Raw genomic sequence first — 16608 nt, 5'->3', positions numbered from 1 at the left:
ATAGAGTAAAATATCTAAAAAATCAGCGACAACGATAATATCATCATTAATGTTTTTCTTGACATTTATTAACGATCCTCAAGATCGTCGCAATTGATTTTCAGCTACGTAGATAAATAAAAAACAATTGCGTATTTGCACAATCCCAATTTTTTACTTGTTAAAATAATTAAATTAAATTTTGTATGTAGACATCTCGCATAAAGGTAAAACTAAAAAAAATTTGTTTTACAAGCTATGCTGATCTGGTGGAGCAAAATCAACCCCTTAAGTAAAAATGATGTATGCGTAAAAATCTCGAGGATCGTTGGGTACTCAGTTGTATCGGATTTTTTTTACCCAATTCAATAGTACTTACATTCATTATTATTGTTATTCTTTCTGGTTCTGGTTGTTATCTTCTTGAGCTTTGAATCACCCAAAATTTGTGTAACACTGTATCTTTAAATTCTTTAGAAATTTTAAGCATTTTTGAAGCCTTGAAATTACGTATTTTGGAAACTGATCGGTTTGAAATTTGATGGATTTTTCCCCGTGACGTCGCATGTTCGATATTGACGTATATAACGGAAACCCAGCGTACAGAATGTAAAAATGTAAACACATCGGCATGGTACTGCGCAAGTGGCTTGACACAAATATCGTACGCGAAATGGCAGTGTGACATCAACGAAAAAAGTAGTGTTTAAAAAACCTGATAGGGTCCAACAATGAATCTAAATCATCCGGGGAAACAAAAAATTTCATCAAAATCCATTCAGCAGTTTAAGGGTACAGTCACAAACACACGTACAAAAGAATTTTATAAAAAGATAATCTTCTGTGAACCATACCAGAATCTGTTTGTAATTAACAATCTTTTTCAAATTGAAATCAATAATGTACTTATGTGGTACCACCTGTTGACAATGTTTCATGATTGCATTACCAAGTGAACCCATAATCAAGTTTGTTAAGAAGCGCTCTAATCTAACAATTGACGTCTGAATGTGTTGAAACAAAATCAGATCTGAACCCCCCCCCCTTTTGCTGGAAGTTTTATTTTTATTATAAATTTTACCATTGGACTGCATAAAACTGTCGCTTGAATTTAGAACCTGTATGTCTACTACTTTCATCTAAACTTTCCTTTAACTTTTTATTTTATTGAACTACTAAAAAGCTATAGTGTTGTGGAATAGTTCTCGACATTATTTTTTCACCACCAGAACTAAACAAGTTTCCAAACCACTACCTTTGCAAATTTTATGCAGTATCTGTCTAATTAGCCAAACTAATTATCATCTTAATTTGGTGTTTCGATGACACTGCTCTTGTTCTCACCAGTAAAACCGTTAGTTTACCAATTTACATTTTTTTATTTTTTTATACGTATACAAAAATATGCTTTATTGTCCAAAAATTCTCACGATCTTGTAAACAGAATTATTGCACAAACTTGAGTGTTGGGAGGTACAAGAGTATGTCGGTTTGTTTGTAATGAAGGTATTTTCTATTAAAAAAGGTTATGCGCAACTTGCAAAGGTCGTAATTTTTTTTTGTTTTCATTCTCAAAATACGAAATGTTAAGATTCCTTTTTTTTGTTGCAGCAATTATTTCGATCACAACAGACACAAGCAGCGACCAATCCTAACGCCGCTCAGTTGCAACTTTTACAACAGCAACAGCAGCAGTACCTCGCACAACAGCAACAAGCGGCATATCCACAAGCACCGTACGTCTTAAATCCACAGCAAGAACCGTATCTGATAACAGCCAGCGTACCACAATATTACGGTGTCGGACCGTGGGTATATCCAGCACCTGCCAACCTCATACAACAAAGCGCAAGTAATGGAGCGAGGAGGCCTCTCACTCCGAATGGATCCGAGGCACAGCAACAAGTACAGGTAAGCACAGTACTTTGACCCGCACCTTTGCTTCAAGCACGTCGATTTACAGCAACAAGTCCCCAGTGGCTACATCGTTCCGTATTACGAACAAAATCCCGCGATACTTGTCGCACAGGGACCGGCCGCGATGCGAAATGGCACTCCCATGCGACTGGTCAGTCCCGCATCGGTGCTGGTGCAGCCACAAGCGAACAGGCAAACGCCGGCGGGCGCTTCGCTCTATTCCAACACACCGCAAAGTTTGTACGGTGGAAGCGTAACAACTTCGGTTAACGGAGGAACGCTCGGAGGTTTGTTTCTCTTTTTATTGTTGCAGTTATACTAATCTGTCATGCATCTCCTTGTACATTAAAATCGCTTCATGGATAGATGCTTGCTAATTAAAGAATACTACGTCACCGAGCGCATATCAAAATTATCATAGAGATTGGGTATTTTTATTCGAGTGTGGCATAATGAGCTATAAATTGTACATAGTCTCATTAGTCCACAATCAATGACAAATCTGTTATTAATGTGATATATGGGTATATGGATCGTTTTCAGGATAAAATTTCAATTGTTTATTTGTAAACATGTAGATTTATGGCACCAATTTTTTTTTGGGTAACATTAGAAGTGTATACCTATAGATTGTTAAGGTACCATATATTGATTAATAATAATAGTCGAATGAAAGGAAAAGAAAAAATTGTTCTCTGACAATTGCATAAATTCAACTGTGTTATTTTTTTGCACTGTCGAGATTCTTTCTCATTACACCTTGAAAGTGTTACTTTTGACTGTGCTGCCACCACACAGCTAAATATATCATCAATAAGAAAAATCTCAAGCGGTTACAGAGTTTGGTGCAGGGACGATGGACATGCATTTTGTGGAAGTTTACTTTTCAAAAAAATTGAAGAATTTTTGTTACCGTACCAAAGGACCGAGCCCTAGCCGGATATCCTCGCCACTAGACCATTGTGGCATACAGTATATCGTGACTGAACTGAATCACATTTTAAAAACAGTTGAGGGGAAGGGGCATCTAAAAGATGCATGCCCAATGTCACCACACCTTACTCACTGTATCCCCTAATAAAAAATCGGGCCCAAGGTGTACAGTGCTTTAGTCAAACACTGGTTGTAGGTGAGTTTAGGGTGGTCACAGCACTCTCACCAAATCTGTCTTGCCTCCTATACTTCAGTTGAAGATTGATTTTTTGTGTTGGTTTAGGTATCGTTATTTTAATCTGTCATCCAACAGGAATGTATTTAAACCTTCAGCTGTACTGGTTACATGTATAAGTTGTACAAAAATATAGCAAATGGATTAATTTATTTCTACATAGACATAGATTACAATATTTATTATTTGAGGAAATTGTCCGCCTACATGCAAAAATCAGACAAAATCTATTTCTGTTTCAAACTCACTCATTAGTTCCTATCCAACGATTGGGAAATGTATCATTAAGGTACTGGCGGACATTATTCCCAAAATGTGGAGGGACCCCGTCTTGCTGGAACCATATTTGGTCGTGGGGGTATCCGGATCGTCTTCATTTGAGTGTCAAACAGTTAATGCAGGAACTTCCTCAAATAGTAGAATATTTAGATAAACCTCGGGCTCCACAAAGGTCTGGTTTCCCATCATTCCTGCCCACACATTAACTTTGTGCTGTATCCTTCTAGAAAACAATTAGGGTTTGAAGATCAGTATCGCGTGATTTGTTTATTAACTGTTTCCTCCATCAGTAAAATTATTATTGCAACATTACAAACACTGAAATAAGTATTTTACCAAAGATGACCTTCCCTTATAATGCAAAAAATTGGCTTTTGACTGAAGGGTAGGTAAGGCACATGCAGAGGCAATTTTGGTCAGTGCTTGAACTCTGAATGCTGTCACTAAAATGGTGACGAGCGGTTAGATTGTAGAACATTGTTGATTAAATCATCATTAGTAAGGTTTCATTATTTCACCAAAATAGTTTAACTTATTTGCAAATGACAGTGGCTATTCTCAATATTGAAGGGACTTTCATTAAAGTCACTTTTCATTTGTTTAGTATATTCACATTTAACCATTATTGACAATAGGCATTTTCTTCTCATTATTAATTAGTGTGACTGATTTTGAAAAATTGAGATTGTGTGTACAAATTGACATTGATAACCACATCATGTGCTTGTGTACTAACTATGGTCGGTGTGGGTAGGTGTAGCCCAAGGGGTGGGTTCTGGTTTATTCCCTCCGCTGCACGCACCACCTTCTGCTCCCTTTGGCAGTTCCTCGCTTGGAAATATTGGCTCTCCTGCTACAACAACTTCCCTGCCTTCAGGTATGGCTAATACATTTTTATAAGATCGACAACCAAAATGTACAGTAGCACAAACCCAAGTATTTCACTATGTAAATAACTAGTCGAATGTCTGACAGGTTTAGGACTGAACACTGGAACAACAGGTCGCCGCGATTCATTCGATAGAAACACATCGGCGTTTTCACCATCCTTGGATTACAGACCGAAATGGCCCGCATCGTATGGTTTGGGTAGCAGCCCGAGTCCGTTGACGGGAAGTTTAACACCCCCTCCGACAGCGCCCTTGCAGTTGGGCGGACTTGTGAATTCCAGAGTGCTTTCGGCCGCTCCAGGTGCTGAGGCGAAATACAGAAGTTCGGTCGCCGCAGGTCTTACTGCAAACGCCATGTTCGGTTCCACAAATTCCTTATTCACCAAAATTAACTCCTCACTCACCACAGTCTCCGCTTCCTTAGATAAAGGCCCGCAGGGCCGTTCGCGTCTTCTCGAGGACTTTAGAAATAATCGTTTTCCAAATCTACAATTAAGGTAACGTATAGCTCTATTGGCGTTTACTTCAATTTTGTATTCGACAGGGACTTAGCAAATCACATTGTCGAATTTTCTCAAGATCAGCACGGGTCGCGATTTATTCAGCAGAAATTAGAACGAGCGTCGGCGGCCGAAAAACAGATGGTCTTTAACGAAATACTCGCCGCCGCCTATAATCTCATGACCGACGTGTTCGGAAATTATGTTATTCAAAAATTCTTCGAGTTTGGAACGTCCGAGCAAAAGACTACGCTAGCGCAAAAGGTTCGCGGACACGTTTTACCATTGGCGTTACAAATGTACGGGTGCCGAGTTATCCAGAAAGCGCTTGAATCTATTCCACCTGAACAGCAGCAGGAAATTGTCAAAGAACTGGACGGTCATGTGTTAAAATGTGTGAAAGATCAAAACGGAAATCATGTTGTACAAAAATGCATAGAATGTGTGGATCCTTCAGCGTTACAAGTAGGTATTAAATTATCGAAACAATTTTGCACATCTGGTTTTTGTTTCAGTTTGTGATCTCGTCATTTGCTGGACAAGTATATACATTATCCACTCATCCTTATGGGTGCAGGGTGATACAACGTATTTTAGAACATTGCACTCCAGAACAGACTGCCCCAATTTTAGGAGAGCTCCATGCACACACCGATCAATTAATACAAGACCAGTTCGGCAACTACGTCATTCAGCATGTGCTAGGTACAAATTCAATTCAAATAGAGAGCTGTACAGATAAATTTTCTTTTTCTACAGAGCATGGTAAACAAGAAGACAAATCACAGTTGATCAACGCGGTACGAGGGAAGGTCTTGGTCTTAAGTCAGCATAAATTTGCGAGTAATGTTGTGGAGAAATGCGTAACGCATGCTACACGGGCAGAACGGGCGTTGCTGATTGAGGAAGTTTGCGGATTTAATGACAAGTAAGTTTTGTAGTGATTCTAGCTTGGTTTAACGAACTGGTTGTGGTGCCTCCTAGCCGAATGGCTCTGTATGGGATGGAACATTCCGAAAAGTCCTTGTCTAGAAGAGTGTAAATATCATTAACTGAAAAAATATAAATTTTTCAAAAATTATCGATTTTGTTTCTGTAAAATAGGCCCCAATCATTCAAATCCTTGTATATTGCGTAAATTTACACTTTGTGTTTTTATTTTTGTTTTCTAATTTAATAATCGTAACTAGTATTGGACAAAACAAACTGATCAATGTTTAAATTAATGTAGAATATATGTATAATGCTTATTATATCATTTCTAATGTCCTGGGTGGAGCTTATTATAATAGATTATTAATAGATCGGTCAGAACTTCGCATGTCTTTTGACTCGTTGATTAGAGCATACTTGTACTCATTCTTCCGGTAGTCTTTGTACCATTCTGCCACATTAACAAACATGGTACACTCCGGCACTAGAACAGAACTAGCTCTTGTACCTTTAAAGGTTGCTGCTATACAGTTTTTCCTGCTCACAAGTATCTTGTAGCTCTTATGGGTCTTCTTCCTTTTGCGTCACTGATCACTGACAGAAATAGTTTACGCCTTTAAGCAAATAGGTCCTCGATCTACAATACCTGTTTTGTGCACACTACAATTCAATATTATACAGGGTGTTTTTTTGGGAGCTTGAGTTAAACGTTTCTGGGAAAGTAAAATAGGTAGGTTTTTGAAAATTTGTACTTAGAGAGTTACTCTGAAGACCGAATGGATGTAAAATATTTTCAAAATGGCCACACTTCCGGAAACATCGGAAGTAGATAGTAATATCGTTATATTAAATGGCAACCCCTACTTTTTATTGCATTTTTGGATTCTACTTAAAATTTCAGTTCTTTTGATACCCACATGTCCATATCTGCCATTTATGGTTTTTAAGTTATTTTGACTTTATGAAAAAAAATGGCGGATTCAGATGGTACCTTGATAATTGATTACTTGAAAACGGTTAGTCATGGCAACCCATTTTTATCAGTGCATAGAGAATGAATAGGGCTTTCTTTTAGTGTACTTAAAAAAAAATTAAGTTGCGTACAACCGCACCTATGGAGATCCAAATTTAAGAAACTTCAGAAAGTTCAAAAACTCAGTTTTTTTTAATGGAATGACCATGTTCTTCCTATTGCATGAGATAGAGAATCGAATTTTAAACAAATCAAGAAAAGGATTCTTTAATATCATTGATTCTAGTCTAAATAATTCATTAATAAATAAGTAATTTATTAAGGATATAGGACGAAAAATTTTTGAGAAATCTGGACAGAGTCGTTCAACTGAATTTCTTAAACAACGTATAAGTCTAAAAATTCAGAGAGGTAATGCGATACCTGTTCTAGCAACAATTCCATACAAAAAATGTTTTAACGAAGTTTTTTATATTTTACATTGAATTTATTTTGTTAATCTTGCATTTGCAATTCAATTCATTTTCTTAAATATTCTCTTGTATAGCTTTGTATCACTTGTGCTTCAACGGTTTGTAGTGCAGGGATACAACATTTCCAAAATTCATACAATTTCGTTCCAGTGTTCGAATGAATGTACGGCAAGCATGTGCCGCGATTCTGTCCATTTCACCATAAATAACAATTAAATTCAAAAATAGGTGAAACCACTGCGAGTCATTTTTCGATTTTTGAAAAACTTGTGTTAACCTATAACAGTAGGTGACGGATTAGTGTCACTAGAATTGTTTAAAATTCAATTGTTTTAAAATCATGGCCGACTACTAAAAAGAAAATTTGAAAAAAAATAGTGTCAATTCAATAAAATGGGAATAAGTCAGAAACTGTTAAAGATAGCTATAGGAACATGTATTGTCAAAATATGTCCATTTCGATGCTTTATCTCATGCAATATTAAGAAAATGGCGATTCCATTTAAAAAAACTGAGTTTTTAGTCTTTGAAGTTTCATAAATTTGGATCTCCATAGGGGCGGTCTTACGCAACTTAACTTTTTTTAAAGTACACTAAAAGAAAGCTGTATTCATTCTATACGCACTGACCGTTTTCAAGGTATCATTATGCATCCGCCATTTTTTTTTCTTAAAGGCAAAATAACTAAAAAACCATAAATGGCAGATATCGACATATGGGTATCCAAAGACCTGAAATTTCACGTAGAATCCAAAAACCCAATAAAAAATTTGGGTTGCTATTTAAAATAACGAAGTTACTATTTACTTCCGGTGTTTCCGGAAATGCGGCCATTTTGAAAATATTTTACATCGATTCGGCCTTCAGCGTAACTCCTAAGTACAAATTTTCAAAAACCTACCTATTTTACTTTCCCAGAAACGTTTAACTAAAGCTCCCAAAAAACACCCTGTATATACTTGCTGCAACATGGTCGCCAATCTCAACAACCAATCAAAAATTAGATACTATTGTTGCCACTGTCTCTATAAAGTCACTATAAATAGGTATACATTGACTTTATATGAGACAGTGGGGATAATAGGAGCCCAATCGCAATGTTGCATAAAAAATCAAATTAGGAGTAGGCAGCACTACATAAACGTATCGCATGTGTTGCGTACACTACAACAGTGTTTCTCAACCGGACGTAGTGCATGGACCGGTATAATATTAAAGTCCGTATTTGCAGAACAGGGGAGTCTGGGGGGGTACTCCTCTCCCTGGCAGAGAAGGATCACGAAAATTTTTCACAAATGGGAGCTTGAAGACACTGTTTAACGCTCCCAATTGGTACAAAACAGTAACTTTTCGTAGGTAGAGATTCGGGATCTACTTTATTATACTAAAACCTATCAAGGGAGAAGGGTCGATACTCGTCATAGTAATATGCCACAGTAGAAAACGCAGTTTATGAATAACACCATTTACATACCCCAATTACATATGAAGTCCCACGCCACCTTATTTAAGCGCGATGTTCGAATTTTAGTATACTACATTTTTCGTGGACCGCCAAATATTCTTTGCGGATCAGCGGTGAAACACTGCACTACGATACGATATTATATACTCGATGCTTTATTTACCACTTCCTATCATCCTTAGGCCTGGTCCTCCCCATGAAATATAGATTGACAAAATCATTTAGGCAAGACAATTATCTAAATCCAAGTGGTTCCGATTCTCGTTCTGAGTGGCACACTTTTTAGTGTTGATTTAATCGATTAGAATTGGAGAAAATATTAAATCTGTGTCCTACTATAAGTTGTGCCTACTGTATCGTTCAAATACGTCATTATAGAATTTGTTCTCACGCTCATTAACAACTTGCAACCACCAGTTGATACATAAGCAATACCAAAATGCAATGAAAACCCACAACTCCTAAGCTTAATGTCAATTTTTTAGTGCGCTGCACGTGATGATGAAAGATCAGTACGCAAACTACGTGGTGCAAAAAATGATTGACGTCAGCGAGCCGACACAGCGAAAAATCCTAATGCACAAGATTCGACCACATCTGAATTCGTTAAGGAAGTACACCTACGGCAAGCACATAATCGCGAAACTGGAAAAGTACTTCATGAAGGCGCCCGGATCTATGAGTTCGATCGGCGGAGAGCTCGGCCCGATCGGTCCTCCGCCGACGAACGGTGTCTTGTAATTTAGTAGACAAATTTAATTTACCCGTCGCAAATATAATTTTTATTTTTGTTTTGGACCAATCCTTTTGTCGATTTATTTTAGAATCCCTGTAAATGCAGTATTTTTTTCATATTCGAAGTTTTGTATTTTATAATCGGTTTCATTTGATTAGCGTAGATTGTATCGTATTACGGATACAATAGTTGTATTATAGCTGTATTTATGTACGTGACTCCATTATGAGGGTTTGATTTCTCATCTCTATACAGTTATGTATTACGTAATGTAGGTTTTTTGAGTTCATCATTATTGGTTTTTAAGTATTTATTGGCTTAGTTTGTAGTCATAATAAATATATACTAATCGTTTATTAACATGTAATGCGTCAAGGCGTAGAATGTAGCCTCTGCATGTCCACCTTTTTTTACATATAAACACATCCATGTACAGTTGTTAACACAGAATTTTAAAGAATCTCGACTCGATTAAATTGAATGTAATTTAAGTTTTCAAGTTTCACATACTGTAAATAAAAGTCGTTTTTAAATCTCCATGAAAATCCCCCCGATTTATTAAGTGTGTCCCCCACAATCCTTCAGTATATTAACAATGTGATACATTCCTCAGGAAATAGTTTCTGAAACATCATAAAAAGTTGTATGAATCAAAATTAATATAGTTTTCCTGTTTGCACCCACTCAACCTTTCTTTTTTGAAGGGGTTTTGTCGCGCGTTCGTTTCTTGACTTCACGGAGGGCGCTGTCGGGTGTCACTTTCATTTAAGGACAAAGTTTGCAACATACACCTTTTATAATGTATCGAAAAGTAAAACCCCTGGAAATAACATTTCCATTTACTTTGTTGCGCATGGCCGTATGAAATTGTTTAATACACACACTTTGGTATATGTGATTTCGTTGTTTGTATATTGTCGTATGTTAGTAATTCTATAATAATAATCATAACTTTCTAATTGCATTAAAAGATCTCTATCAATGTTTATTGTCGATTTCACCCTTATTCTAATTGTACAGATACTACATCTACATGCCTTTTTTTCATTTTTAATATTGACTTGCTCTATATATTGAGTGTTATCGATGTACATTTGGTAATTGTATTTATTCTTTTTTTTTTCGGGTTTATTTGCAAATTAATGTGCACCTATGTTTAAAATTGTCGTATATACAATAATGTAATTGTGGATAAACCCGAAATATCTTGTGTCAGTCGTCTTTAGTATGTGTACATACCATACCCACTTTTGTATTATATGTAATATAGTTTCGTTCGTAAACATTTCCAAACAGCCAATTTTAAATTGCTGGATGGTAGAGTGTACACTTATTGAAGATAACTGTTGCAATTCGATATTTGTAACTCGGTCAGGTTGTAAATATGATTTTGTATATGTCATTGTATAAAAGAGTCTGGTTATTTTTTGTTCGGTTGTTAATTGTGTGTTCGTATAATGGTTACTGCATTCAGTATTGTAAAAACCAGTTTTATTTTCTAACCGAGTTGCGATGAATCGACTGTACGAGGGCCAATAGAACTACATAGGCACCTGAGACTGATGTAAAGAAACTAAACAAGCTGTAAAGTGTAAATTCATATTTTTTTTTCTTGGTTAATCATGTTGTAAAATGTATAAAATATCTGTGTAAAAATCCCTGTAAAATTAAAAATCATTTGGAAATACATCAATGTAATTATATGTAATCTAAATTGGAAGGATTATCTGGTGTAAGTTGCATATTGTTTTAGGCGGCAGCAGTAGAATGCCGTAGGGTAGCTGGGTGGGGATCACTTAAGTTCGTACAACTTTATGGCTCTCTGTGGATTTCGGCTGTATACTTTTTTTTTATTTACAGATGTGCGATCTGTTCGTGTAGACATATAATTTTCTAAGTGCATGCTGATTTTTGATTAGGCGTTCCTGTTCATGTGTATAAGTATTTTTAATGACGATAGGATTTCTTTTGATATAAGTTGTCGTTCGATATTTATTTTGTAAGTTGCTTAAGTTTTATATACACTCGCTTGCAAAATACAGTTGAATAAGTAGGCTGTTGCGCCATTATATAAGATATTAGGTAGAAAAACACTTGAATAGAATTTTCTGTATGTCTACATTGACTTGCAATAACCAATGTAAAGACTCTTGTATTTTATAATCTATTTTGTATTTTTTATACAGTATAGTAATAATTTATGTTTTGAATTGTAGACTATTCGGTGCAATCCAATGTAGACATACGGATGTAGAACTATCACAACAATCAATGTGTAGATGACCATTCTCTTAGTGTAGGCACCTTACATATTGTTCTATATAGCTCTAGTGTCTTGTATATTATTATAGTTGTACAAAGCGACACCACGGTGTCGGTAACATATTTGTAATTTAATTCATTATAATAAAAGCCAGTAATAGTAATTCCTTATATCGCTTATTTTCATAACCTCGCTGTACATAATCGCATTAATATGCTGAAAAAGGGATAAAAGTTATATGCTACAGCTACTCTGGGTTTTTGTAGAACTATTCGTAATATTACATGGTTTGTATATTTTTTTTTACTTACATACATATGTAGTACAGAGTGACAAGACTCAAATTTTATTAATAACTGAATCTTTTATAGAAATATTTGTTACAGATGAGCAAAGTATTAACTGTACAAGCGAATGAATGTTGATGTATATGTCGTAGTCTTTTAGTGAAATCCGTCATTTCACGAAACGCCTAGTCATTTATATGAAACTGTGGCACAGTGTACTTTCCAGGGCCAAGCGATTGGATTCCGTTCCCATTGGAAATCGATAAATGGTATTCTTATCGATCTAGAAGGGGAAGGGAAATTACCCCACACGTACAAATTTTCAGCGTTTCACTAAATGACTAGGCCTCGGACTAGGCGTTTCGTGAAATGACGGATTTCACTAAAAGACTACGACATATACATAATTCCAAATCAGTCATGATCCTTTACTTAAATGAATAGGGGTATAAGGATCAAAAACCCAAAGCAATCTTGACAAAAATTAATTATTATTGGGTTTACAATATATTAACAGTAAAGGGTGCATTTCCCGGACTAGACTTGAAAACAAAATACTAAAGCAACAACAAAGTTTTATTTTTTAATATAGTGCCCCTGCTTTTGATTACAAGTTTCAATAGCATCTTTAATCCAGTATAAAAATATTCACTTGGTTTTTTGCAAAAATGTTTTCTCCCTTATATGTTTTTTTGAAATTCAGGAACAAAAAGTAGTATATGTGTGCTAGATCTCAACTATAAGGTGGAGGATCAACTTCTTCGGAGCTACAGCAGCTTTTGAAAGTTTGGACTTGTGCACTGGTGCATTGTCGTGGAGCAACAAGACCCCTTGTGTCAGTTTTTCGCATTAATACCATCTCTAAGACGACGCATCAAGTTTGTGTAATACTCTCCCATTACCGTACTATCCTTATTCATATAATTAATAGGCAAAATTCCCTGATAGTCCCAAAAAATGATTGCCATTATTTTTCTTGCAGAAGGGGAGACTTTTAAACTTCCTGGGAGGGCTGCAGATGCATGTGACTTAGAAGGGCACTCATCCCCGTATACAGTCAACACTTCAACAAGGATAATTTTTGGAGGTTCCTTGTTTTGTAAGGGATTTTATAACAGCTTGGTATTCGATTTTATTCATTTCGATACATAACCAACGCGCAAGGACACCAACTGACAGGTAATAAAATTGATAACGTTGCAATTGATTTGTAAATTGCCGCACAAGTTACCAAGGCATATGTGATTTCAGATATATGGAATGGAAGTAGGTAGCATATTCCGAATTAGGATGCAAACTGGTTCTCAGCTCTCCTACTACTATTGTTCAAACACAGACATTTTGTGTACCAACACAAGGAGTAAGGTGTTTTCATATTTAGCAAATTTTAAAATACTTTTTTTAGATATAACTGGATCAACTTTACTGCGACAGACTAGACTCATTTTTTGGTGCCTCTTGCTTAGAACCCTATTTAGGAGGTTCTGATTAGTGATGCAACAAATATTTGGCTTAAATACGGACACATGGGTACTATGAAAGAAATTAGATAGCATAAAACGGTCTTATTTTGTTGTGTTTCTTATTAAGTAATTACTTGTGTTTGTTGTATGTACATACAAGGGTTACTATTTATGTATTGAGGATAGAAATAATAAACAAATGAATTTTATCAAAAATATTTTTATGCGTTTCAAAATAATCGCCTTTAAGATCTCTAAACCTTTGCATGCGATTGAACCACCCTTCAAAGCCCTTTGTCCAGTCAGAAGATGGTAGTTTTAAAAGGCCTCAGTTACTTCTTCGGGCAATGAAATTCGTTGTCCACGAAGATTATCTGGGAACAAGAAGAACCCATCAATTTGATCTTTTTGAAATCATTTTATGGCACTAATAGACACGAACATTTTTTGAGCATTTGTCAACAAATCTGGAATCCAACACGCACACGTCTTGTGAACACACAAATGTTCGTGCAAAATCTAATGTATGCTGGTCCTACTAACGATTAAACATATCTCGATTTCGTGACATGCCACATGACGATGTTCTTCAATTAGTTCTTGCACAGTCCATATTTTCTGGCACAACAACCGATTTTATAACGTCAAAAAGAATATTTTTAGTGTTTTAAGTAATGGGTACAGTTTACTTGGAGCAGGCACCCCACTCATTTACTTCTTTGAAATTCACTTTTCAGCATGAATTATGATCGAATGAGCTTATTAGAAGCAAAAAGCAACTGTCATTTTTGAGTTCCACTTTTTTAAAGAGAAAAATAGGTAAATCTTCGGAGTGAGCAGGTTTATTTCAGTTTTTCTTCTTAGAAACTTACGAACGTCCCGAGGAGAGAACCTAGCTCCAAGGGGTATAGAGGTAGGAAATACCCCTCAAGTGCTAAAAACGTTTTGTAGGGAGAACGTAGGCCCAACAGGGGAGTCTGGTGGTAAATAAATTGTGCTAGAAACACAGTGGGTGTGAATCTACTAGCAAAGAGTTATGGGTACTCTTTGCTACTAGGTTGTGAATTAAATTTTTAAATTTGATTTTTATGCCAATACACATAATAAGTATCACATATAGGTACTGTGTTTTAAGGTGTCTGTAAAATTTCACTTGCTGTGCTTTAGAATAATGTATTGAATTTCTTGCTGCAGGTAGGTACTGCGTTTTGGGAAAATGATGTGTTTTGGAATGAGGCAGCCAAAAGTAGGTAGCATATTACGAATTTGGGAACAAAGTGCTTCCCGGCTTTCCAACCATCAGCCAAACACAGACATTTTGTGTCACCAACGCAAGGAGTAAGGTGAATTCTGAATAGATTTAATACAATTTTGAAACTCTTTTTGTAGTTATCACTGGATTGGCATTACTGTGACAGACCAAGGCAGATATTGTAGTGCTTAATACCTTTGTTTCTTTCTTGTGTAGCAAACAATCTGGATTTAGGGGGAATATTTTGGAAGGGTACTGACATCATTATGAATGGAAAGGATTGTCAGGAGGATATATGAAGCTGAATAGGTAATACTGTATTTCATAAAAAAAACAGCTTACAGGAGGTTTGACTGTTTGTTCCCTCTAGACTTCTAATAGCCCGTTTTTGTTCTTGAAGTACCTATTTGACAGAATGGTTGTGTCATCTGCATAGATGATTACTGTAGTCTGGAGATGTGCAGGTAGATCGTTTATATTATAAACAGGATTGGTCCCAGAAGTGATCCTTGGGGCACTCCACGCTTTACAGTTGCAGTTTGGCTGAGGATATTGCTGAAGTGGACTTGTGTACTGTTTTGTCTATATGAGGATAATAAATTAAATATTAAAAGTCTTTTCTATAATCCAACTGTGTTTCAGGTTTGTGGCATCATATAAAATTTAATCTAGGAGGGATGCTGGGAAAAAGTTACTCCACCATCCAATCACAATAATGACATATCATGAAGATTGGCATGTGACGTTTACTGCAGTGCATAATTTGAACTATTGAAATATATGTGGCATCATGGATCGAGAAACAAAAAAATTAATATTAACATTTTCACCTCAGGACTGTTAGTATGCTATCGTATATGGTATTGTTGTTATGTAACCATTTCTTTAATTGCTTTGAAATTTTATCTGCACAGTCTTTAGTAAAACTTTTGATAAAATGTACCTATCATCTTAAATAAATTGCCACTCATTTAATGGAATCCTATCAACCTACATTAATTTTTATTTTGTACTTAGAAGAGATGGACTGATCATTTGGTCTCTTTCGGTTGTTAATATTTATTACAGATTTGTTCTTCATAATTTCATTAAAAATTGTTGCTAACATTTGTATCAAGTTGAACTAAAATGTAAGAATGGATTCACATGATTTAGAATGTCTTTCCTGCGTCCCATATATAGGTGCTTTCAATCCCCACAGAGCTTTATACAAGCATAGTACCTAAAAACCTTACTGCAGGGTTGAGGTCATTTGTAAATTACTATTTCTGGGTTACTGCCTGGGTAATTGCCAGCACTTATTAATTTCAAAGGACTTAGTGCTTGAGCCTTGCAGGCACTTTATGTGAGTGGTTGGGGTTTCATGCTTGAATCACTTTTTCAGAGTGCTTTATCCAGCCATTCATGACCGAATGATTAGGTACCTACCTTATATCGTAACATTGCTCTTTGGTGAGTGCATAAAATCTCCGCCACCAAAGAAAGCGAAAATGCATTAATGTTCATGAACTGTGAGATGAAATATTCATGAAATGTACTTATACAGTGGGGAAACTACCGCAACGGTTTTCTGGAGTTGTGAGGAGATTCTGTTGATTGAGTACATGAAAACGGGCACTACAATTTTAATGGCGATTGCATGACTGTTGAAGAGAAATGACCTCAGACTTTTGTCTAAATTGAAAACACTAGGCCTTTGATGATGACTTATGAAAGTTACTGTCAGTGACTGTTTTGAAGAACTACCAAAAGAATTTTTTTAATGTAGATAGTATCTGTTAAGAGATGCAAAATTAAATTGTGCTTTGCCTTAAATTTCTTTTCTTTCATCTAGGATAGATAACATGAAACTTTTCCTCGTACATAAAGGCGCCGCGCATTATGGGGTGAGTGTGTAAGTATCCCCAGAACTAGAGAAACATTTTCATGGAGTTAATGTGGCAAGTGCTATATCCTTCTCAGCCACTTATATTACCCCAGGGAGCCCCAGGTACTTATTACCTTAGCAATTAACAAAAATCTTGACAATC

The 16608-nt window shown here is 36.0% G+C and overlaps 1 protein-coding gene across 7 annotated transcripts in view; it reads left to right on the top strand.

Moving 5' to 3' along the window:
• Positions 1-13546, top strand: part of LOC116164808 (maternal protein pumilio) — a 104439-nt gene extending 90893 nt beyond the window's left edge. For 3 of the 7 annotated variants that reach the window (XM_031479026.1, XM_031479024.1, XM_031479029.1), the window contains 8 exons: positions 1591-1890; positions 1943-2183; positions 4098-4220; positions 4304-4730; positions 4778-5198; positions 5249-5438; positions 5493-5661; positions 9063-11739. In XM_031479026.1, the coding sequence (XP_031334886.1) occupies positions 1591-1890; positions 1943-2183; positions 4098-4220; positions 4304-4730; positions 4778-5198; positions 5249-5438; positions 5493-5661; positions 9063-9318 (2127 nt within the window). In that variant the 3' untranslated portion in view covers positions 9319-11739. Of the gene's footprint in view, positions 1-1590; positions 1891-1942; positions 2184-4097; positions 4221-4303; positions 4731-4777; positions 5199-5248; positions 5439-5492; positions 5662-9062; positions 11740-12845; positions 13043-13114; positions 13224-13268 lie in introns of those variants that run through there. The other 4 variants (XM_031479027.1, XM_031479025.1, XR_004144003.1 and 1 more) reach the window with 3 other exon arrangements.
• Positions 13547-16608: the final 3062 nt, after the last annotated feature.

This window comes from Photinus pyralis, unplaced genomic scaffold (assembly GCF_008802855.1).
Source record: "Photinus pyralis isolate 1611_PpyrPB1 unplaced genomic scaffold, Ppyr1.3 Ppyr1.4_LG2, whole genome shotgun sequence".
Lineage (NCBI taxonomy): Eukaryota > Metazoa > Arthropoda > Insecta > Coleoptera > Lampyridae > Photinus > Photinus pyralis.
Note: the sequence above shows the minus strand (reverse complement) of the source record. Positions and strands in the feature narration are given on the sequence as shown.